The 25,384-nt window shown below is 31.4% G+C and overlaps 3 protein-coding genes across 5 annotated transcripts; 1 reads left to right on the forward strand and 2 right to left on the reverse strand.

Moving 5' to 3' along the window:
• The first annotated feature begins 3,763 nt into the window (after window positions 1–3,763).
• LOC107468251 (putative Myb family transcription factor At1g14600) lies at window positions 3,764–8,987 on the forward strand. The gene is made up of 8 exons (XM_016087504.3): window positions 3,764–3,860; window positions 3,981–4,115; window positions 5,244–5,682; window positions 6,160–6,236; window positions 6,354–6,390; window positions 7,406–7,634; window positions 8,086–8,416; window positions 8,511–8,987. The coding sequence occupies exons 3-8, from the start codon at window positions 5,322–5,324 to the stop codon at window positions 8,643–8,645; spliced, it is 1,170 nt and encodes a 389-aa protein (XP_015942990.1). The 5' UTR covers window positions 3,764–3,860; window positions 3,981–4,115; window positions 5,244–5,321; the 3' UTR covers window positions 8,646–8,987.
• A 7,448-nt stretch (window positions 8,988–16,435) lies between these two features.
• LOC110276468 (putative FBD-associated F-box protein At5g56440) lies at window positions 16,436–18,563 on the reverse strand. 3 transcript variants are annotated; one of them, XM_052255266.1, is made up of 2 exons: window positions 17,125–18,330; window positions 16,436–16,652 (listed from the first exon to the last, which is right to left on the reverse strand). In XM_052255266.1, the coding sequence occupies exons 1-2, from the start codon at window positions 18,061–18,063 to the stop codon at window positions 16,620–16,622; spliced, it is 972 nt and encodes a 323-aa protein (XP_052111226.1). In that variant the 5' UTR covers window positions 18,064–18,330; the 3' UTR covers window positions 16,436–16,619. The 3 variants fall into 3 exon arrangements, with proteins under 3 accessions (XP_052111226.1, XP_052111227.1, XP_052111228.1); XM_052255267.1 differs by lacking the exon at window positions 16,436–16,652 and adding an exon at window positions 18,411–18,563 and having other exon boundaries at window positions 16,977–17,989; XM_052255268.1 differs by lacking the exon at window positions 16,436–16,652 and adding an exon at window positions 18,426–18,556 and having other exon boundaries at window positions 16,977–17,989.
• Window positions 18,564–19,601: 1,038 nt separating this feature from the next.
• LOC107468298 (uncharacterized) lies at window positions 19,602–23,227 on the reverse strand. Its single transcript, XM_016087560.3, has 4 exons — window positions 22,851–23,227; window positions 21,257–22,485; window positions 20,260–21,165; window positions 19,602–20,182 (listed from the first exon to the last, which is right to left on the reverse strand). The coding sequence occupies exons 2-4, from the start codon at window positions 22,346–22,348 to the stop codon at window positions 20,150–20,152; spliced, it is 2,031 nt and encodes a 676-aa protein (XP_015943046.3). The 5' UTR covers window positions 22,349–22,485; window positions 22,851–23,227; the 3' UTR covers window positions 19,602–20,149.
• Between the last annotated feature and the right edge of the window lie 2,157 nt (window positions 23,228–25,384).

The following is a 25,384-nucleotide window of genomic DNA, read 5'->3' on the forward strand; positions in this document are numbered from 1 at the left end:
CCTTCCCTCAGCTCCAATATATATATTTTATAAAATTTTTATATTTATTTAGTCAAATTTAATGATATAATTTCGCTCATAAATAGGACTGGTAATGGATATGATAGAATAGGGTTTGGTCTTTACTCTAATCCTACTCACAGGTTGAAAACTTTTTTAAATTTCTATCCTACCCGCGGGTTGAGAATTTCTCAACCCTAACTCTACCCGCACTCTAAAGTTTTAAACGCTATTCTATCTGATTTTACCTGCAAAAAAATAAAAAAATTTAAATAAATATAAAATTCAACTATTCTAAATTTCATACATATTAATAAAATAGAAAATAAAAAACTAAATTCAAATTAAAATTAAAAATAATAAAATCTTAAAGAAAACTTAGCTCAAATTAAAATTAAAAATAATAAAATCTTTAAAAAATTTAACATAAAATTATAAATAATATGATCATTAACTAGCTTAATAATTATTTTAAATTTTTATAAAAAAAAATTGTGGGTTCAATACTCACTTTCTTTACTATATACATAACTTTTACATGTATATTATATAATATATTAGGGATGCAGATAGAATAGGGTAGGGTATACTCTGAACCCGTACCCTACCGCAACGATTGGGTAGGCAAATCTACCCAAACGAGTTGGTCCAAATTAGGTACCGCGAGTAGGGTATAAATTGCCAGCCCTACTCATAAATTCATTTGTCCATAAGTTTTTTTATAAATTATTTATGGTCGTTGTTCCTTGATGATTATATTGGTTTAATAATCCAAAGCTCCATCCCTAACCAACATCCTACGTACATCCAAAAAGTATAAATTCAACTATGCCCTTAAAGGGAAGAAAAAATATTTAGTTTTTCTTAGTAATAATATAACTCGGCACATTGATATATATTAATAATATTTGATGGTGCTATGAGACACGATTCTCCTTAATCTGATGGCATTTTAATGTAGATCGTTGATGTATATGTTAGCAATGCTAGGTTGGATGTCTTGATCCATGAAATAATAGAAAAGGCTCCAAATTCTTTGAAAGATTCTTGTGTGTGTTAATATAATGAGAAATGTCAACTCTCATCCATGAAGGACAAAACAAACCTTGTCATTTTTAGTTTCTTAATTATAATATTCTCCAATTTAGGCCCTCCTTACTATTTTATTTTTCTGTAATAGCTGCAAAAACGTAACCCTTTATTATAATAATAACAATATAGTTCTTCGAATATCTGTCACCATTTATCTCTCTCTGTTACCAGAAATTATGCAAATTTTTGAAGTGTGTTTGTCATGCTGACGTCATACTCTATGAGGAATAGTGGTCGGACCCTCTAGAGAGTCTTTGCCATTTTTGGGAAATATGGGACAAAAATAATCCTGAATTCTTCCAAAAGAAGCTAAGAAACAAAAAAAAAAAAGAAAGAAAAGAAAAGAAAAACTATTATTTGTTTTGTAGGGGGGGGAAATGTAAAATGATAAATAAAAATCATATTCATATAAATCATAGGGTCCCTTTAATTATGATCCAGCACATATTTTGTGAGAGACAATTTTTCCTTGTTTGCTTTAATTTAATTTCTTCTTTCTGCTATACACGTGTGCCACCATTCCCATTATCAATTACTACCAAACTTGTATTAATGTCTCCCTAACTACTTTCTTCTGCATTGAACTTTGAATTCGATGCATTGGTAGCCTAATAATTCACGGTTTTAAACTCAATTATTAATATTTATATATTCAATCACAAAATTGCACTGTTCAGCCATTTTTCGTTGCACTAGTATAATCTGTAGTCATAATTTAAAATTAAGAATCAAATTAACATGATACCAAATAAATATGGATAATGAAATAAACACTGGCAATGCTACTTAACTTATTGACTTGGTATGATTGCGTTCATTGCATGTGGAACAACAATGGTGTATATAAAAGGCATGTATATGGGTTGTAGTGTACTATTCAACAAATCAAAAGAATTGTGATAGATGCATATATAGTTAGAAGTCAATAAAGTTGATGAAAGTTTTCAACTCCCTCTTCTCCTTTAGAATTGCCTTTTCAAGAAAGTTAATTCGATTGTTTCGATTGTCAAACATTTTGCTAACGAATCCTTTCCTTCCCATGCATTCCCTTTACAACAATAATATAAAGCTTTTAGGTTAAAAAGTGAAAGGACTACTCAATATAAAAGTAAATAATATAATATATATCCTAATTGGCCAGCTCTAAGTTTCTGTTAATAATAATGCAAAAGCAGTATATTATATTATAGGTGAAAACTTCGATGTAGTCGACTTCATGTGAAGTTGATAGTTGAGAGTCGTTAGATTGAAAATTTAGTAAAATCAGTCAAATCATCTAACGTCTTTTAGTTATCAATTTCACCTAAAGTCGACTGCACCTGAGTCTTCACTTATATTATATTATATTATATTTTGACTAATAATGCATGGAGGAGTTGGACTTGATTTTTCTTACTTCATCATTGGATGTATGCAACAATTGATATATAAATCATCATTATCATTGTTAATAATAATAATTCCTTCCCCGTGCATGCAGGTAGTATATACAACTATACAAGTCTATTAGTCAAGATTCCAGTCATAACTCATGCACTTAGAAAAAGAGAATTACAATTTGTCAAATGTTCATCTACAATATATAATTTCACCAATTGCTGTTGAAAGAGCCTCTAAAACTAAACTATACCTTACATTATACATTATTATTAGTGCATTATTAAGCTCTTGTTGAATTGAAATTACTTTTAAAAAAGGACGACACGCATGGGAACTAGAGGAGGCCTGTGGAAACATGTGTGTTGCCATTAAAAAAGAAGTTGAAGAGAGTAGCTAACATATAAGAATTTGTACACAACAGTGGTATTGAAATAAGGGTGGAATTAAAGTCTAAGTTTAGGTGAGAGGAAATTGAAATGTTGATGAAGGAGTGGACCCCACACATACTTGCTTGCACCTAGCTATGTACTAATATTTGAGATTATTATTAGGTCAATTCTTTGCTACTGACTATTTTAGTGTCAAATTTATCTATTTTTTTAAATAATTTTTTAATATTTAAAATTATTTAAATTAAATATTCACTTTTAACTATTTTTAGTAAATTAGGTATCAAAGTTTAGACATTATAGTGATTGTAACCATCATGGAGAATTTGATAAAATATATTTCACACAATTATAGAGCCAAAGAAGTCTCTAGCATAGGTCAACACAATTAAGATCATCACAAGAGAGAGAGAGAGAGATTTTAACAACTGTCAAGGGAGAGAGAAGCCCGGTGGCGGGGAGGGGGAGAAAAATGGTGGTAGTTGTCACATGATTTCCACAGTACAATAGGGACCAGCCGCATCTGTTTCCATTATGTAGGTTTATTACAATTTAAAGAGAACAATGCAAGTAGTATAGCAGCCTGTCCCAATAGTGATCATTTTATTCTAATTAATAATCCTATATATATAGTCATTGTTTTTTTTTTCAATAATGTTATTTGAAAAAAAAAAGTATATGTATGTTTATTTAGAGGTACTCTCATTCTTTCTTATTATAAGGAAAGATGACTAATGTTTTTCCTAATAGAAAGTCAAACTTATTCTTCTAACATTTTCTAAGAAAAAACTTGAGTTATATTTAATTTTATATTATATATGTCTTTACCAATATAGCAACATATATCCTTATTGGTTTATTTATTTTTTGTTTGAAAGTTATGAGCATAAAAAGTCTTTTTAATATATAAGTTAAACTTGATGACTTCAAATTCTGCTGCTGAATGATAGAAGATATGGGATGTGAGACACCAACAAGAGACATCAAAATATAAACCAGGTATATGAATCCACTAGCTCTATCCAATATCCATCTCTTTCTTTTTCAAAGCATGATTGAAAGAGAAATAATACTGAATATCTATCAACTTCAATAATCTATTCATGAATTATTCTTTAGGTTAATTAAACAGCTATAGGAGGTGGAGCTTTGGATCATCAAGCTAAGGAATTACTGATTGGGGAAGATATGTTTTGGATCATCAAACACTTAGAGAAAGGCACATCATTAGAAGAAGCATCATCATCTTAAATGGTTAGTATTAGTTAGTATTATTTTCCATTATAGGGTGAAACATAAAAATGAAGAAACTCCCAAAAGATCTATAGATATACATATAAGATATAACATATGCTTTTGCTTTAGCAATTCTTCATCTTCATGAGTTTCTTCAACCATCTTCCTCTTTGAAGAGTATGGTTTATTCTAGGGTCATGCAAGCCTTCCTTTCTTTCTTTTGCTGGCTTCTTATTACAATAATGTTTCCATCTTCTGTTCCAATCAACATATTTTTTCTGTCACTTGCTTATTATTTAATTTCTTCTTATATATGTATGATGAGCATATAAAGCACTTGTTAAATACATATATCTTTCCAAAGAGTGCCTGTTAAATCTCACTCTTGCTTCAACATATATGTTTTACTAATTCCTAATATCTATCTTTAGCTCTATTATTGGAAAAATAAAGAAATTTTCTTTTCAGTTATTCACTTCAGTTAGATAATAAAAAATTTAAAAAATCAATTACTAACTCATTTTTAACATATATTCTATAGGAGTGTGGTTAATTTAATAATTAATTTTTTTATACATAGCAAATAAACTAAAACTTAATTTTCTGTTTAATTATTCATCAGAAGTACTCCATGTTAGGAATAATCTTTATATATATATATGCTTCTTTAATTGCAAGCTTAAATAATACTTGTTCAGCTGATCAATTCATTTTATTTTGTTCTGCAAATATTTGGAGTTAACTCCATAGATATATATGATTGAGTATGTAAATGCAGTTAACACTATAAATTCTATAAATTATGTGGAGATCTGAAGCATACACGCATTGGTGATCAGATCACAAATTCTAGAATGTAAAAAGAAGAAGTTGGTTGCACTATTTATACTTAACTTATGACTTTCTGAACTAATTCTACATAAGTATATAAAATGGCAATGTCTGTCTTTATTCCTTATTAGGTAATAGAAATAAATAAATGGCTTGTTGGTTCTGAGCTATAATTTCTGACATTGTTACTTTACCATACATACCTCACCTCATAGAATTTCCGTGCAGACCTTAGTAATTGTTGCAGAAAAATTACAGCTTGTCCTCACGTGTTCTTGTTCTTTTCTTTCCTGTTTGATTGTTTGTTTGTTTCAGACGGTGAATTAATTATACACATTCCATAATACTACTACTAATAACTTGGTTTGAGGTGATTGCACAAACAAATTAAACATGTCTAAAGAATATGCGGATGAGATTATTATTGAAGAAGATGAGGAAACTTCTTCACTGGGATGTTGTTCCCAGAAATGCTCTTCATTTGATTTGAATGAAGAAGCAAGCAGTGAAGAAGAAGAAGAAGAAGGAGGTAAGAATAAGAAGGAGGAGGATGAGGCAGCATGTGATGAAGAGGAGATCAATGCGAATGGAACATCAAACTCAAGAGAAGATGAAGGAAATAATAACAACAAAAACAATGAGAGAAGAGGTGGAGTTAGGCAATATGTTAGATCCAAGATGCCAAGGCTTCGATGGACTCCTGAGCTTCATCTCTCTTTTGTTCATGCTGTTGAAAGACTTGGCGGTCAAGAGAGTAAGTACCTTAGGCTGCATTTGTTTTATAGAGACATGACATTAGGACATGGATATAAAATTATGTTTGACAGAAAAAATATAAACAGAGATAGAAATAATGTGTCTAGAGATATTGAATTAGTGTATTTTGTGTCCATTTTGATAGGAAGGACATGGCAAAATCACTAACAAAGGACACAACTTATTTTTCATTTTTTATTATTTTTATTAATTTTTTATAATTATATTTTTTTATTATTATATTTTTCATTTCAAATTTTTGAATAAAAAAATAAAAAAAAATTAGATTTTCATAATTTGTTCTGTTTATTACCAAATAAAATATAAAAACATAAAATTTTATATTTCTGTCCATCAGTATTTTATCCTATTTTGAGTGTTTTGTCCTATTTTTAAAAACAAACAAAGTATTGATTAATGAATTTTAATTATTAATTTCATGTAAAGATAACCGCGCATTGGTGTATATATATAGGAGCAACACCCAAGTTGGTGCTTCAGTTGATGAATGTGAGAGGGCTCAGCATTGCTCATGTCAAGAGTCACTTGCAGGTATATTGACATGCATGCTTATATATTATTGAGAGTAGAATGCTCTTTATAACTTGATGCAAACTCATCACCACTTGTATTATTATAATTTCGTGATTATCTAATTTTTCATTTCAGATGTATCGTAGCAAGAAACTTGACGAGACCGGCCAAGGTGAGGGCTAACTTTAATTTCGTGTAGCGCTACTAATATTAGGGAGACAAAAAAAAAACAATCATAACTTAATAAAGTAAGTTATAATTATTTTTAAGTGATTTTCTTTAGTTACTAAATATTTTTTTTTGTGACCGATTTTAATAGTTAATTATAATATACAAATAATAATTTTTGAATAAATTTCTTTGTTATTAGAGCAATAAGTACTGAAAATGAGAATTTTTGGAGGAAAAATAATTAAAAAGAAACCAAAATATTTGATAGCCCAAAAAAATTAAATTAGTTAAAAATAATTAAAATTTATTTTATTTAATATTTATTAATTATTACAATAATTAATGAATATTAAATATGATAAATTTAGACTTTTTTTTCTAACATTATCAAATTAAATAATATATAATGAATGATGTTGCCAGTTATATATATTTCTTATATGAAAAAAATACAAGTAAAAAGATTATCCACTTAAAATCTAAGTATATTGTTTGGATGAATTTAACCTTTGACATTGTTAAATGTTTATTATTATAAATTGGAAATCAACAAGCTATGGTGTATTTAGTTTGTGTTTTTATTTTTTGTTTTTATTTTCTGAATTTTATAAAAAATAAAACTAATTAAGAGATGAAAATAAAAAACAAAATTTTATTATTTTTATTTTTTTTTCACAAAATTCAAAAAATAGAAAATACTAAAAATAAAAATACAAACTAAATGCTATCTTATCTATTTTGAGAATAAAAATAGGGATGTAATACAAAAAAAAAGGATAATATTATACATAAATCTAATAAATATATGACGAGTAATATTGGAAAACATATATATAAAAGGTAACCAATATATAAATGTTTATGAGGATGGATATGTGCTTTTCTTGTTACGTAATTGTTGGATTATTAGGGTATGAAGAGTAGTGGCAACAAATTTAATCTGTGTATCTCATAATTATGGAAAGTGATATGTATGAGGAAATTCAATAACTTGAGCTGACAAACATTATTTGCAGTATTAGGTCAAACATACAGATCGAGGCAATTGCATGAAGTAGTGGGACGTAGTAGAAATCATCATGAGTTACTCAATCCTCATCACCATTTCAAGATGGGAAACGGTGGCATTATTCTTGCAACCAATTTCAACCATCATCATCATTTCCAAGGTTCTCTGATGCCCCATCACCACCACCCCCACTTCTCCCTTTCATCACGTTCACATGCAATCGCCACCGACTCAGGGTATATATTATGCTATATATATATTAGCTAACAATTAAGTTACACTTATATTCATCTCAAATTAATAATTGAAAATTATTAGATATATAATTTGATAAATTTAATCTAATTATTCTCTAATAATTTTCAATTATCAATGTCATACATAAGGACAGAGCTTAATTGAGATAATAGAGATCATAATCCTTCAAATATTTTATAAAAAAATTAGTAATATTTTTTTAAAAAATAAAAAATAATTTAATTAAATTCAAATATTTTACTATAATTTAGCTTCTTAAAAAACTGTAATTTAATTTTAAAAATTGCACCAGACATTAATACTACTACTTTTCGATCCTCGTCTCTGTACATACAAAAATAACTGCATGTGAACTTCGCCTTAAACTAATTGCAGACATTAATTAAATATAAATTTGAACCTAGCGTGTGTAATCTCTTTCTATTTTAGGCAACATGAATTGTATTTGAATCATCAAGGATTGAGAGTAACAAGCAACGAAATTGTGTCCTCATCAAGTAATCATCAAGGAAGATCGAGTTCAAACCAGGTTCAAGTGATGGATACGTCTTGCAGAATTGCACCAATTAGACCAAGTCATTTCCTTGAAGAGAAGAAGTGGCCTCCCTTGGAAATTATGAACAATCATCATCAATGGAAGTTCAAGGGTCCTACTACTATTGGCAACATTCCTGAATCTGTTCAGCCAAGTATCAGAGAGTATTTATCAACCTCCAAGAATAATTTAAGGCTAGAATTTGATCCTCCATTTCGGATAAAGGTAAAGTAGTTAGGGTTAGAAATTAATAAGGACATACACTATGAATAATATAATGTTTTTGTTCATGTACTACTATTATTTGCTACATATGCAGTTGAATGAAGTGAAGAGGGAGAAAAGGGAGGAAAGGTTGCCCAATTTGCAACTAGGTTTGAGTCATGGCGGAGATGGAAGTGATGATGATTGCAGAGAAACACAAGAGATCAGCACTAAGCTTTCACTTTCATAGATCCAGACACTACTACTACACTACTCTAGCTAGCTGCATGCCTAGCTGCTTGTTTTGTCAATATTAATTACATTTCATTAATACAACAACTTAGCTAATTAATTTCTTATTTGTCAGCCATAACTCAAACACAGAACTAGATATAAAGGATCTCACCATAAAACTAAATGACATGTGTGATAAATGACTCAGAATCATGAGTTCCCATTGGCTACTTATCCTTTATCCTATCAAAGTTTTTGGCACATGCAGCATTATTCAAAGAAGAGTGTTAGGAGGTAGCAGATTTTGTGATTTGTATTCATCAATTAGTTATAATTAGTATTTTTAATGGTATGAGATTATTGCTGTGATAAGGATGAATGTGTGATAAGGATGAATGAAGTGAATTACCATTAGCAACGTAATATGAAGCATATAGAACACACATTATAGAAGCAATAAAACACCATTTTCTCTCTTTATATACTACTAATAGTTTCTCTCTCTTTTACATTTTTATATTTTATATATCTTCCTTATTTATTCTACAACACGTTATCAGCACGAGACTTTGACCAAATTTTAAGAAGACTCAGGTAACAAATTTTCATTATGTCGAAGCTCTGTTATCTTGAATTTAATGCTCTTGATATATCTGGAAACAATTATTTATCATGGATACTAGATGCTAAAATCCATCTTGATTCAATGGATCTTGGAGATACCATTAAGACTGAAAATAATACATTCCAAAAGGATAAAGCCAAAGCCATAATTTTCCTTCATCGTCATCTTGATGTATGGTTGAAAAATGAATATCTCACATTAAAAGGTCCTGCAGATCTGTGGAAAGACTTTGAAGAAAGGTACAATCATCAAAAGACAGTGATACTTCCTCAAACCCGATATGTTAGAGAAAATTTTCTCAACCTTCCATGCCTCGAATGTGCTCTTGCAACAGAAGTATCAAGAAAAAGGGTTTAAAAAATATTCTGAGTTAATTTCTTGCCTTCTTATTGCTGAACGCAACAATGAATTACTTTTAAGGAATCATGAAGCGCGCCCAGTTGGCGCCGCCCCATTTCCTGAAGTAAATGCGGCAAATTATTACCCCATAAGAAATAAATGGCAAGATTTTTGTAACAAGAAAAATGGAAGGAATAAGAATTATATTCACAAGAAAGTATCTCATCAGAAGTGGGATAAAGAGAGAAATAATGGGTAAAATAAATCAATTGAGAATAAATGTTTCCGTTGTTGTGGAAAGGACCATTGGTCACATACGTATCGTACCCCAAGGCACCTAGTCAATCTTTATCTTTGTGAAAAAAAAAAGACGACAAAGAAAGGAAACAAATTTTGTTTCAAATGATGCTAAGAATTCCACCGCTCATTATGATGTATCTGATTTCTTTGAGGATCCTAAAAAAAATATTGGTCATTTGATCAATGATGGAATAGTTTAATATGTGTAAGTGTTCATATGACTAAATAATGTAAGAAAATTTTTGTTAAGTTTTATGCATTTGAATTTCAACATTACTGAATGTGCTAATCTATAAAATTTTTAGTAAGTACTATACTTCTTATAAAAATATTTTCAATCAAGAAAATAATTTTAATGCGTAGATATTTCTACTCATTTTATTATTATTTGTCTTTGAAGAGAATGGTAAGAATATATAGTGAAGATATTTGCCTTGCGAATAGTGCGAGTTCGCACACAATTCTCAAAAGTAATATATATTTTACCCATCTTGTGCCAAAAGAAGAATATGTTAATACTATTATTGGTTCGGGTAATGTTATAGAAGGCTCCGGAAGAGCTATAATTTTGTTTCCTGGAGGAACAAAATTCATAATAAATAATGTACTATTGTTTACGAAGTCTCTAAGAAACTTATTGAATTTCAAAGATATTCGCAGAAATGGATATTATATTGAGACAATGAATGAGGAAAATTATGAGTAATTGTATATCACAACCCATGATTTAAATAAAAAGATTATATTAGAAAAGTTACCCTCACTTTCATCTGGGTTGTATTATACTAAGATTAGTGCAATTAAATCACATGTCATTGTAAACCAGAAGTTTACTAACCCAAATGAATTCATAACTTGACACGGTCGATTGGGTCATCCGGAACAACCATGATGCACCATGATGCAGAGAATGTTTGAAAATTCCCATAGATATTCACTAAAGAATCAGAAGATTCTTAAATCTAGTGAATTTTGTTGTGCTGCATATTCTCAAGGGAAGTTAATTTTAAGGCCATCTCCAGTAAATATTGGGTTTGAGTCCCCTGAATTCCTATAAAGGATTCAAGGTGATATATGTTGACCTATTCATCCACCATGTGGATCTTTTAGATATTTTATGGTTCTAATAGACGCATCTTTGAGATGGTCACATGTGTGCTTATTATCTTCTCGCAACCTGACGTTTGCGAGATTACTTGCTCAAATTATTAGATTAAAAGCACAATTTTCAAAAAATCCAATCAAAGCAATTTGTCTTGATAATGCTAGTGAATTTACTTCTCAAGTTTTTTATGCTTATTGTATGGCTAATGGAATAAGTGTTGAACATCCAGTAGCTTATGTTCACACACAAAATGGGTTAGCAAAATCACTTATTGAATGCCTCCAATTAATTGTTAGACCTTTACTTATGAGAATAAATCTCCCAACATCGGTTTGGGGGCATACTATTTTACATGCCGCAGCACTTATTCGTTTGAGGCCAACGAGTTACCATTAGTTCTCTCCTATGCAATTAGCTTTTGGATAGCAGCCAAATGTTTCCCATTTAAGAATATTTGGGTGTGCGATATATGTTCCCATAGTACCACCTTCTCGTACTAAAATGGGAACCAAAAAATAATTAGGGATATATGTTGGATATGATTCTCCCTCTATAGTGAGGTATCTTGAGATACAAACTGGAGATGTATTTAAAGTCTGGTTTGCGGATTGTCATTTTGATGAATCAAAATTTCTAACATTAGGGGGAGGGAACAAGTTTCCTGAAAAGGAACTTAATTAGAATACATCATTCTTGATGTATTTAGATCCTCAATCAGGGCAATGTGGACTAGAAGTTCAAAAGATTATACATTTGCAAAGAATAGCAAATGAATTACCTAATGCATTTTCTGATACGAAAAGGATTACTAAATCCTATATACCGGCTGAAAATTCTCTGATTCGAGTTGTGTCCTAGTTGGACAGATTGCCACCGAAGAAAATTCACGCCAGAAGTGTGGCTAGCCTGTCGGTTCTGAAGACAAAAAATCTCGAAAAAGAAAAGAAATAAATACTGTTCCTGTTGAAAAAAGACATAGTAAAGACACCTGCAGTTGTCCAAAATTTTAATATAATTTTAACACCGGAAGACGTTCAGGTACCTGAAAAATTGTGAAAATGACGAGATCTCGATAAATTATGTCTTTACAGGAGGAAAATAGGACCTAAATAAGACAATTGCCAATGAAATATTTGCATATAATATCACATTAAATATCATGCATGAAAGTAAGGATCTTGAGCAAAGATCAGTCGAAGAATGTCGACAAAGGAATGATTGGCCAAAATAGGTAGAAGCCATGAAGGCTGAATTAGACTCACTTACAAGACGTGAAGTCTTTGAACCTGTAGTTCGTACACCAAATGATATAAAACCTGTTGGATACCGATGAGTATTTGTGAGAAAACGAAATAAGAAAAATGAAGTTGTGCGCTACAAATCCCGACTTGTAGCACAAGGTTTTTCACAAAAGTCCGGTAAAAATTATGAAGAAACATATTCCCCCGTAGTGGATGCAATAACATTGCGTTATTTAGTCAGTTTATCCGCATATCATAAACTACATATGCATTTAATGGATGTGGTAACAACCTACTTATATGGCTCATTAGATCGTGATATCTATATGAAAGTCCCTGAAGAGCTAAAGATAATTAAACCATCTAATGAATATTCGCAAGGGTTATACTCAGTCAAATTGTAAAGATCTTTATATGATCTGAAGCAATCTGGACGAATGTGGTATAATCGTTGTATTTGGCCAAAAACGGATTCAAGAATGATGATATCTGTCTGTGTGTTTTCATAAAGAAATCTGCATCTGGATTCATTATAATTGTTGTTATGTTGATGATATAAATATCATTGGAACTCTTGAAGAGATTCCAACAATTATAAAAACTCTAAAAGAAGAGTTTGAGATGAAAGATTTTGGAAAGACTAAATTTTTTCTCGACCTGCAGATCGAGCATACAAAAAGTGGGATTTTTATTCATCAAACAACATATACAGAAAAGATCTTGAAGAGATTTTATATGGATAAGTCACATCCGTTAAGTACTCCAATGATCGTAAGATCTTTGGATGTGGAAAATTATCAATTCTGTTCTAAGGAAGAAAATGAAGATATCCTTGGTCCTGAAGTACCATACCTTAGTGTCATTGAAGCGCTAATATATCTTGCTAATAATATAAGACCCGATATATCATTTGTTTTGAATTTACTAACAAGATATAGTTCCTCTCCACCCAGAAGACATTGGAATGGAATCAAACAAATCTTTCGATATCTTCATGGAACAGTTGATATGGGGTTGTTTTATCCCTATGGATCCAAGTCACAACTAGTTGGCTATGTAGATGCTAGATACTTGTCTGATCCAATATATTCTATTATCATGTGGACTGATTGATTATAAGATAGCTCCAACTGTCCTGTTTGAAGATAATACAGCATACATTGTTCAACTTAAAGGCGGATATATCAAAGGCGATAGAACAAAGCATATTTTTTCTAAATTCTTCTTCACTCATGATCTTCAAAATCAATGGACAATTAATGTCCAACAGATTCGCTCAAGTGATAATCTGGCAAATTTATTCACAAAGTCACTCCAAAAATCCTCTTTTGAAAGATTGATACATCAGATTGGAATGCACCGATTTCGAGATGTTAAATGATGTCGATAAGAGGGGGAGACTTGTCGATAAGAGGGGGAAACTGTACTCTTTTTTCCTTGGTCAGGTTTTTTCCCATTGAGTTTTTCTTGACAAGGTTTTTAATGAGGCAGTCCCCATCACAAAGGATTTTGTACTCTTTTTCCTTTACTAAATTGTTTTCCATTGGGTTTTTTTTAGTAAGATTTTAACGAGATATAATCCTAAATGGTCATCCAAGGAGGAGTGTTGTGATAAGAATGAATGATGTGAATGACCATTTTTCATGAGACTTAGTTTACCAAGGGTGATTGCATTTAATTATGTTTGAAAAACAAAATTTTTTTGTGCTTATAAATAGCAACGTAATATGAAATATATAGAGCACATATATCTTTCTTATTTATTCTACAACAATTATATCTAATAATATAAAATTATTCACTTTTCTTTTGTTAATTAAGTATTAGTGCACTCACCAAGATTTGAACCCGGGTGCAGCATATTAAGAGGCACATGGTGTTACCAGTTGAGCTAAGCCTCAGCTGCATTATTCAATTTTATCTAATAAGTTGCAATGCAATGCAAGCTGTCTTTTAGGCCTACATTTAAGGTCCATTTTAGTGTTTGGGCCGAGAGCTTTTATACTTTTTTTACTACACTATTGATTTGAAGACATAGCTGACATCATTGACCAAAAAAAATAAAGAAGACATAGTTGACATTATCCTTAATTAATTATTTTTTTCATACATCCTGATATAGTTAATAATTACCTTAATTTCAAACTAACTAGGGTAGCAATATATGCTGAGGCCTCATTAATCTGGCTAATAACACACATGGATATCAAAATAATGTAAAAATAAATGGTGGGAGTCATTTATATGGTTATTAATATTGAAATTTAAAGACTTTTAAAATGTTTTTTTGCTAGAACTCTTTTTTTAAACTTTTTTTTGGACAGCAGTTTAACCTTGAAGCAAATACATACATACATGTTCGTCCAAAATGACAAAGGACAAACAAATAGTGACATGGAATTTAATTTAAATTGAACTATGAAGTTTCTTTTTGAATGCATGCCCAGAAAAGACATCAGTAAGAAATTTAAACCACTAGAGACAAATGTATACAATACACATGTGATTGAAATTCAACTTATGTAGCTTCTCATTCTCAGTGTCCTTTCATTCATTAAAATGTCGTTTATGTATGTCTGTAGTTTCCATCCACTGTGACTCTAGCTTTATCCATTCATACTTATAACTTACTTCAAAAACAATTATATATATAATACAGATTCTGTACACTGCTGCTAATAACTATGAGATAATTAGCAACAACATTGGGTAATTTTATCAGGGACCGTATTTTCAACAACATTGAGGTTTGTGACAGAGTATGGCAAGAATCTAATCTATGTCTGGCAGAAGAATGTGTATGGTACGGCTGTGAGTTTTCTAATAATGCCTTGTGCATATCTTTCATGTGAGTCCCACTCCCATGCCATGATCCTCTATCATCCTATCCAAAAAATGATATGCTTTTGTTTCTAAAAACATGATAGAATAAGACATTGAGAATAGGACAGGACAAAATATTGAGATATACAAAATTTTATGTTTTTGTATCTTGTTTGTTGACAAATTATGAAAATTTAATTTATTTTTATTTTTTTTATTCAAAAAATTTAAGATGAAAAATATAATAATAAAAAATATAATTATAAAAATGTAACAAGAATAATAAAAAAAAATGAAAAAATAAGTTGTGTTTTAGTGTTTTACACTAATTCAGTGTCTCTTGACACATTATTTCTGTCCATGTCTTTTCTGACAAACACCATTTTATATTTCTGTATTCTTGTCTCAGTCTCAGTATCCTGTCTTTATAAACAAATGCAGCCTTATAGTCAAACCATTGGTGTGATCAATTATTCAACTTCTTTAAGAATTTAAGAATTAAAGTGGAAATAAAAAAACCTGGTAATTTATTATTATAAGAATGAATATGTGACACCTAAAAGGGAGGGGAAATATTAAAGAATTGTGACCACTGAACTGAGCAACACAGTCCACAGAAGTAGATGACCACTTGAGTTATGAGGGTCGCAATTCATGACCTTATCAATTAATGTCACTAGCTACATTATAAGATGTCGTTATTGTCCCCACAACTGTCCTGTTTTATATCTCAACATCCAGCACCGTCAAGTCACTGTTACCATCCCTGCTATTGTTAAACAATTCCAACTTACATTGTTTCATATCATCCCTTCAATTCTTCTCGCCACCCTATTTAATGCTGGCTCAACGCTTTGGTGTATTTTCTCAAACAGAAATATTTGATAACAAAAAAAATAGCCAAAAACAATTTAATTTTAGCAACAATTAATAAATGTTAAATAAAATAAAACAGGATAAAATCGGTTACCAAAATGTACATTAATTTTGAATTAAACCAAGTTATACTTCTTTATAATATGATAACGGCAAACAATGCCTCAATAAAAAAGTAGACAAGTAATAAGGAACAAGGTGTAGTGATTTTGATTCTTTTTTCATATTAAACCAAGTTATACTTCTTTATAATATGAAACGTAATAATAAGAAGAACACCCCAAATCCATGATAATCTGCAACTCATTGTAATTCAGAATTTGATCTGATTTACATACATAATTGAACATAATCTTTGGAAGTCCCAAAAAAACAATGAGAAAACTATAATGCTTAAAAGAATCTTTGTATAATTATTAATTAAGAGGAAACACTCCACAAAAAACTTGAATAATATCATGAAAGGCACAACTATACTAGCCATTAGCCAATACACACTTGTCTAAGGCAGATCAACAAATCTTGAATCCAATTGGAAGTTCCAAAAGGTCCAAAAGAAGCTTTCTTTTTATTGATCATTGATCTCCAACAATGACTATTTGTCTCTCTATACAATACAATATCAAAAGAGCTTGGAGCATAACATGATAGAAAAAGTCATGAGTTCCATCTCTAAGGTTTTCAATGCTCAGATTTATTATGTGTGATTAGTTCCTGCACAGAAAGATAAATTTTAATTTTCATCTTTATCACTATCCGAGTTGAAGTTGACTAACAAAGATAAAAGGCAAAAGAACTATTAAACTATTCTTCTACTTTAACCCATGATAACAATAAAGAACTCTCATGGTCCACAAGTTCAACCCAACAGAATATACAAATTCAATTATAATTTTAGTCTTTATTATTATCTCATCTTTATTGTTTTTATTTTTTATTATTAATAATCATGATAAATAAATAATAAAATAATAATTTATAAAATAACAATAGATTTTATAATTAAATAATATATAAAAAATTAATTTATAACTAAAATAAAATAAAGACTACTTATATTATTAAAAAATTTAAAAAATATGTTTTTTTATAAAATTATTTAATAATGAAAATATTCTGAAACCATTGAATCCTGTTCCAATTATCATTCAAACAAGAGTTCACAAGTTGTCGAGACCCTAGCAACCTTGGATATCTTTTTTAAAATTTCAAGCCTATCTTCTTTTCTTGAGGAACTCGAGCAACATATGGTCATCTTCTTTAACACATTTGCATTCTGCAGAATATATATTGCAAATCGAATATCAACATCAGCACCATGAAAATTCTTTATAGTGCAGGCTCTTAGGTGCGATGAAAGGCATCCAGGAACGGTTTGTGTGTCACGCTGATTTAGTCGATCCAATACACTTGCCGATTTCTTCTCCTTTCTGATGACAAGAATTTGAAGCAAGGGACAGGAGTTGAGCAGTCCAACTAGCAACCTCCATTTACATTCATACACGGAGAGCTTCATGTGAATTAGATTACGGAAAGTGATGGCACGAGAACTGAATTCTAGCCGAAAAAAAGAAGAACTATTGATTTGCAAGTCCTCAATATTTGGGCATCCTGAGAGAATCATATCAAGATATTCATCTTTTACAAATACAACCCAAATCAAATACAAAGTTTTAAGAGCCGGTAAGTGTACTGTTAAAACACGGTCAACTTTTAAGAATGTCAACTTGAGAACAACAAGGCTTGCACATGTGAGAATTCCAATCGGCAACCTTATTATCTGAGAATGAAGCTCAATCCTCTTAACTTCACGCTGAATGGCGGTGTTGAGCCACAATTCTACATCACATTGACGACATGAAGGATACTCAGATTTGAGGCGGAAATTGAGAATGGGTTGCGTTACATCTCGCGATAGCATAACTGCGTAGGCGATGCGAACAAACAGTTCTTCCTTATCCTGGAAGAGTGCGTCATCGAGGTCCACTGTGGGAACTGAGTGCCACAGATCCCTCCACCTGCTCGAGAGAATGCTTGTTGCTGCAACCATTCTAGATTCCAGAAAAGAAAGGATGTGAACAAGAATATCATTCGGTAATGCACTAATTCTATCGACTCCCGACATGGCTAGTGCCACTGTTGGGTTCAGTGAGAACCCAATAAATAGATTGTGCTTTAGCGAATCCTATTGTTTCTCAAGCAGGTAAAAGATGAAGAAATTTTGTTAATTGGTGATTGATTGAAATTGTAAATTATGAAGGTAAAATTAAATATATATAGAACATTGTTCTACGAAAGATAAAAACAAATAAAGATAAAATAAAGATAAGATAAAGATAAGATAATAACAAAGACTAAAATTATAACTGAATTTGTGTATATTATTGGGGTGAATTTGTGGGCCGTAAAACTTCTTTATTGTTGTCATGAGTTAAGGTGAAAGAGTGATTTAATAAGAACAAATTAGATTACCTGAAGATATCGTACATGATCACAATGCAAATTTGAAGTTTTCACTATTGTTTCCCACTTTATAATATTGCTGGATGCTGTATTTGAATCTTGCCTTTTAGCATTGGACTGATTCGAATGCAGGAACGAATTCTTTGCAGAAACTAAAGGCAGGGCCTTCCAGAGCCAGGACTCAGAAGGTGACTTTGGCAATGGTGGAGGAAGAGGAGATTCAGCTAACACAATTTGCTGGTTGTTCATCATTGAATCATCAGTAGAATTTCGTAGCGCAAGTTGCGAGGACACTTCTTGATCTGTTTTCAGTGCTTCATCTTTATCTTCTTTGGCCTTATGAAGTAACATACTAGACAAAGTAGAAGAATTAGCATCACTAGAACTATCCAATGAGTCCTTCTCTTCTATAGGTTTGTGACAGAGTATGGCAAGAATCTAATCTATGTCTGGCAGAAGAATGTGTATGGTACGGCTGTGAGTTTTCTCCCACTCCCATGCCAAGATCCTCTATCATCCTATCCAAAAAACGAAGGGGAAAAAGTACTATCTTATAGTCAAACGTTTGGTGTGATCGATTATTCAACTTCTTTAACAATTTAAGAATTAAAATGAAAATAAAAAAACCTGGTAATTTATTATTATAAGAATGAACATGTGACACCTAAAAGGGAGGGGAAATATTAAAGAATTGTGACCACTGAACTGAGCAACACAGTCTACAGAAGTAGATGACCACTTGAGTTATGAGGGTCGCAATCCATATGACCTTATCAATTAATGTCACTAGCTACATTATAAGATGTCGTTATTGTCCCCACAACTGTTTTGTTTTATATCTCAACATCCAGCACCGTCAAGTCACTGTTACCATCCCGCTATTGTTAAACAATTCCAACTTACATTGTTTCATATCATCACTTCAATTCTTCTCGCCACCCTATTTAATGCTGGCCCAACGCTTTGGTGTATTTTCTCTAACAGAAATATTTTATAACAAAAACAAAAAAAACAAAAAATAATAAAAATTTATTTTATTTAGTCTTCATTAATTTTTAACAACAATGAATGAATGTTAAATAAGGTAAAACGGGATAAAATCGGTTACCAAACGTACATTAATTTTGAATTAAACCAAGTTATACTTCTTTATAATATGATAACGGCAAACAATACCTCTATAAAAAAGTACACAACTAATAAGGAAAAAGGTGTACTGATTTTGATTCTTTTTTCATATTGTTCTGAAAGGTTCAGAGATACAAGAACAAAAAGCATAATCAATCAGGAAATTATTTTGTCCTGTTCCTTTTGTAGGTACTCAGTTAACTAACAGCTTAACATAATAATAAGAACACCCCAAATCCATGATAATCTGCAACTCATTGTAATTCAGAATTTGATCTGATTTACATACATAATTGAACATAATCTTTGGAAGTCCCAAAAAAACAGTGAGAAAACTATAATGCTTAAAAGAATCTTTGTATAATTAAGAGGAAACACTCCACAAAAAACTTGAATAGCATCATGAAAGGCATAACTATACTAGCCAATACACACTTGTCTAAGGCAGATCAACAAATCTTGAATCCAATTGAAAGTTCCAAAAGTCCAAAAGAAGCTTTCTTTTTATTTGATCATTGATCTCCAACAATGAGTATTTGTCTCTCTATACAATACAATATCAAAAGAGCTTGGAGCATAACATGATAGAAAAAGTCACATGAGTTCCATCTCTAAGGTTTTCAATGCTGAGATTTATTATGTGTGATTAGTTCCTGCACAGAAAGATAAATTTTAATTTTCATCTTTAGTTGACTAACAAAGATAAAGGCAAAAGAACAAATTAGATTACCTGAGAATATCGTACATGATCATGATGCAAATTTGAAGTTTTCACTATTGTTTCCCACTTTATAATATTGCTGGATGCTGTATTTGAATCTTGCCTTTTCGCATTGGACTGATTCGAATGCAGGAACGAATTCTTTGCAGAAACTAAAGGCAGGGCCTTCCAGAGCCAGGATTCAGAAGGTGACTTTGGCAATGGTGGAGGAAGAGGAGATTCAGCTAACACAATTTGCTGGTTGTTCATCATTGAATCATCAGTAGAATTTCGTACTTCTTGATCTGTTTTCAGTGCTTCATCTTTATCTTCTTTGGCCTTATGAAGTAACATACTAGACAAAGTAGAAGAATTAGCATCACTAGAACTATCCAATGAGTCCTTCTCTTCTATAGCTTGTACATGATTTGTGTCTTGATGAGAAGTTTCTTTCCCTCTTCTTTTGTCCAACTCGGCAATCAGAGTATCTATCCTTAGATTTTTATCTACAGAGCTCAAATTTGAAGATGACAATTTGACTGTACTTGCAGTATCTATGTACAATGTTTTTTCAGTTGTTAGGTTCCCTGAATATGAACTTCTTTTGGGTGCTACCATGGATGGTATCTCCCTAAACTTTCCAAGCTCTGAGCTATGGAATTTCATCCTGCCAGGCTGGTTATTCTCGCCTTCTCTCGGATCGCTTGGCAGCCTTGCTCCACGAAATGGAGACTGAGGTTTACTCCTACAGGGAGATACACCAGCTGCAGCTGCTCTTGAACGGCGAAAGGGAGAGAGCCTACCCGGCAGCAACTCGCCGGAGTAATAAGTAAACCTGTTTGAATCACTAGTCCATTTCTTCCTCCCTTCTTGCAGGTCAGGTGATGCACCTCCTGAGCTTGATTTGTTCTTGTGATTGTGAATTGCATCCCATGCCTGCAGGGGGGGAAATTCAGATTGTGAGTAAACAAGTTTAAGAGTGGTGATTCAAAGAAAATATGTTAGACATTAGTGTCATTGTTCTTACTTTCTTTACAGCTGGAATTGGGCTAAAAGATCTAATTTGAGAAATTTTACTAGGCTTCACAACCTCATTTGATGAAGGCAATGAAACCTGGCTCTTGATCTTCACATCAGGCATAGGATTCAACAAGCACAAGGAATTTCTAACATGTAAGCGTGGTAACAATCCGCAGCCTTTTGCTGAGATATTAGCAGAGTTGTCATAATCATCACCTTCATTTTCACTTTCTTCTTCCTCCTCTTGACACTGAGCAGAATATGGTATGATATCAGTGATCTGTTTACTAAGCAATGGCTTCTTTTCATCTCGAATCAATTTGGTAACATCTCTTAGTGGTTGTTCTACCAGCACACCTGATTGCTGCTTCTTTGAAGAGTACTGAGGAGGCTGCAGAGTCATAGCCTTCGCGGCCGGCAAGAACCGGCTCATCATGAAGTCTCTAGTTTGCTGATCAGTAGAGACGGTTCCCAACTTCTTTGCATCCAAAGTATCCAAACCGCTCACACCACTCTCACTGCAGTTCATGGAGAATGATTGTGTTTGTGACAGTGTTTCAAGTGCATCAGAAAAAGCATCATCATCATCACCATCATCATTATCCTTGTTCACCTTTTTCTCCTCCACATTAGACCTTCTAATCTCAACAATGCTCTCAGCTTTCTTTTCTCTACCACCATCCATTTTATTTCTAACCACACTGACATTGAAAGAGTTTGATTTATTTGTAACCCTGATCTTATTTGCAAGTTTAGAATCCTTTTCTGATGGCTGTTTGAAAGAAGCATTTGTGGATTTTCCAGGGGGAAGCCTTGGACTTGGAGTGTTTGATGCTTCCTTAGAAGGTTGATGGTCAGATCCAGCACTATTGCCATTGCCATTAGCACTGTTACCCTTGCGCCTTCCGGGGATATGCTCCCAATTGAAAGGCACAGCAACAGGTTCTGTTAGCTGATCCATGTCTGAATTGTTGTAGTTTGGTGGAAGGGTGTGACGCTTCTCTAATATCCTCTTCCTTGCTTCATACAAAGATGATGTTGCAGCAGTGCGTCTCACAGACATGAGAGGGGCATTGATATTCAATTTCCTTTCAGCCATCTTCTCAATTGTTCAAACTTCTATGCAGCCCCTCTCAGTAACAAATTCACAGTTCAAAACAGTTTCATACCTTAATTTATTTGCAGTTCTGAGGCCTAAAACTCTGCTAAGAGAATCCTAGTTTCCACTCTTGAAACCTGAAAATGAAAAAGGATAGAAGAACCGATCATTCATAATTCAAACAATAACAAGAAAGAGTAGAATCTCTGATGATTCAATTCAGCATATCTTGAACAAAGTTCAGAGAAGCAACAGAGAAATGAAAGCACTAGTGAGCATAATTTAGGCCATTAAGCAGAGAAGAAGAGAATTCACACAGCATTATAATAGTACTCTATTGGAGTTAGAGAGTTGGTAATGATAAAAACAAAAAACCTTTCAAGATGTAAAACTCTCTTTAAGCCAAGGAATCAAAACATAATGAATGAATTGAATAGTAGTGGTACAAAAGCTTATAAGAGAAACCAATGGTAATGAAGAGAAGAAGATCAAAATATCAAACCTGTAAATAAGGGTGCATAGAAATTGCAATAGAGTTATGGTTGCAGAGCAAAAGAAACAAAAGAGGAAAGTGGCTTCAGCAGTCACAGGTGGAGTAACCTTTTGTGAAGAGAGTCATGAAAGGACTAAATTAAAGGTGGTAATGAAAAGAAGAGAGAAAAAGTAAAAGGCAGAGGAATATCCAAACAAACAAAGGACATGAACTCATGAAGGAGTTAGTTAGTGGAGTTGGAGGAGATAATAATGAAAAGGGTGGCAAGTGAAGATGACTTTGTTTGTAGTTTGTAGTGGTTGGTTGGTAAATGATGCCGTGCAGTGAGGGGGGAAGTGACTAATTGAGTAAAATCAAAGAAAAGCCACTACAAGTCATAGCTGATTGAGACACCATCCCATACTCACTCAATTTGCAGTGTATATAACTTGTGAGTTTGATCTCCATGGATTGAAGCATGTATTATTTAATGTATTTTAGATGGTATACTATACTGTATTATTTATGTATGCAATTATTAGATATTTGCATTATTGGATACTAGTAGTAGTATATGATATGTTAATGCCAATTTGAGAAGCAATGAATAGTCACGGATGAATAGATGAAGAATGGTTAGTGGGAAAGCAAAGGGAGAGGGACGGGAGAGTTTAAGTAACTGGTGTTTTAAATGTTCATCGCATGAAAAGTTTAAATATTATTTCGTTTATATTTTAAATATTAGACTTAATAGGTTTACAGTTTTTATTTTAATAGTTATTCGTTTATATTTTTAAATATTAAAATATTTAATTTAATATATTTTCATTTTATTTATTTAGTTAATAAATTAGACTTAATAGGTTTAGAGTTTTTATTTTAATTTAATATAAAATTATAAATACTTTCCAAATTATTATAATTATCGTTGAGTTATTAGAAGAGTGATTTTATTTTTGTTTCATGATAAAATCATAGTATAGATAAGTAAAGTTGAATAAATCTCTCTCTTGTTATTTCGAAAAATTCGGTAAAAGATTATGTATTTTTTTTATATAATTTTTAAATTATAGTATGAATAAGTTAAATTGAATGAATTTTTTTATTACATTAAAAATTAAATAAAAAATAAAGTGATTTTTTATATTTAATTTTAATTTATTCATTTTATTTGTTTATGTTTTATTTTAATTTATATTTTTTATTGAATTTTAATATTTATGTTTTTGTTTATCCATTGTTATGTACTTATGTACATGTAAATGCATTGTAAAAGTCTTGTTGCAAATAAAGCAGGGAGTGGAGGTGGACCTAACCCCCTCTCTCTCTCTCTCTCTCTCTCTAAGTCCACGCTGAATTTAATCCTTTCTAGTTTCTATCATTAAAAAGGTTATACGTATGAATTAAATGAATTTTCATACTTTGTAACGTGATTTACTCTGAATATAATAGAGGCCAATGTTTAAAATATGTAGAAGAAAACAAAAACCTTCATTCATAGTATTTGTTCAAGGCAAGACAAAGCTCCCTATTATCCACTCGTATATAAATTATAAAGTATTTGTTGATATAATTAAAATCTACACATTATTTCATTAATAAAGCCCCTTAGATTGCGGGTAATTATCCCCGTTGATTGGTGTGGGAACATGATTAGATCTCTTTGATTCTTTTTGTCTGCCATTCCATTCTTCATCACTCTTCTTTGGTGCCTCACTAGTCACTACTACTTTTGAAATAATAATAATAATAATAATAGGGAGACTGTAACATATTTCATGTGCATTGCGGCATGACAAACAAAATTTGAAATTGTAGAACGCAGAGATTGTGGAATCTTGGCACACCTAATTACGCCTTAACTCTTGTAATTGTATGTCCTATTTCTTCTACTTTATTTTACCCTCCACGTCCTTATACAACCATAATTAAAATTCTATAATTGATAGTAGTATATCATACGTCGTTATAGAGTTATAGCGCATAGATTGAGGAAATCTAGCTCATTTTTTTCAAAACTCTAAAGCATGTTGATTTTCCACCATTATTAAATGCATGGAGTGCTAAATTATTGAATCTTCATTAGCTCTGACCCTACCAAATATTTTTATTTTGATAAGTAGTGATAACGAATAGGAAGAGAATAATATCTATTTCAATATTTTATATGAAAGTCTTTTTAGTAATAAATAAATAAAGAAAATGTGACATTCTCCACTAAACCTAGAGGAAACTAGGTATATTGTTTATAGTACTTGTTCAATATTTATTACAAAAAGAATAAAAAAAATTGTTGTGCATCATAGGAGATAAATGGAGGAAAAACTATATATTTTGCATTGAAAAATTTTAGAAGACCAACATATTTATTTAAATTTGGTCAGCACTTAACTAGCAAAATAAAAGTGAATAATCTCACATTATTGAATGAAATCTCACACCATTAAAAACATTAATAATAACTAATTGATGGTTACAAATTACAAAATTTTCTCACCTAACACTACTCTTTTGCATTTTCTACATGATGGTTAAGATATAGTCATGGGGTGTGTGTGTCGCAA

The sequence above is a fragment of the Arachis duranensis genome, chromosome 10, assembly GCF_000817695.3.
Source record: "Arachis duranensis cultivar V14167 chromosome 10, aradu.V14167.gnm2.J7QH, whole genome shotgun sequence".
In the NCBI taxonomy this organism is placed as follows: Eukaryota; Viridiplantae; Streptophyta; class Magnoliopsida; order Fabales; family Fabaceae; genus Arachis; species Arachis duranensis.

Coding starts and splice junctions, on each gene's coding strand:
- LOC107468251 (XM_016087504.3), top strand. CDS start 5,322: ATGTCTAAAGAATATGCGGATGAGATTATTATTGAAGAAGATGAGGAA. Junction 5,683..6,159: donor AAGACTTGGCGGTCAAGAGA/GTAAGTACCTTA, acceptor GTATATATATAG/GAGCAACACCCAAGTTGGTG. Junction 6,237..6,353: donor ATGTCAAGAGTCACTTGCAG/GTATATTGACAT, acceptor TTTTCATTTCAG/ATGTATCGTAGCAAGAAACT.
- LOC110276468 (XM_052255266.1), bottom strand. CDS start 18,063: ATGTCGGGAGTCGATAGAATTAGTGCATTACCGAATGATATTCTTGTT. Junction 16,653..17,124: donor TTTTAAAAAAGATATCCAAG/GTTGCTAGGGTC, acceptor CTTTCTGTGCAG/GAACTAATCACACATAATAA.
- LOC107468298 (XM_016087560.3), bottom strand. CDS start 22,348: ATGGCTGAAAGGAAATTGAATATCAATGCCCCTCTCATGTCTGTGAGA. Junction 21,166..21,256: donor CAATTCCAGCTGTAAAGAAA/GTAAGAACAATG, acceptor CCCCCCCTGCAG/GCATGGGATGCAATTCACAA. Junction 20,183..20,259: donor ATCATGTACGATATTCTCAG/GTAATCTAATTT, acceptor CTTTCTGTGCAG/GAACTAATCACACATAATAA.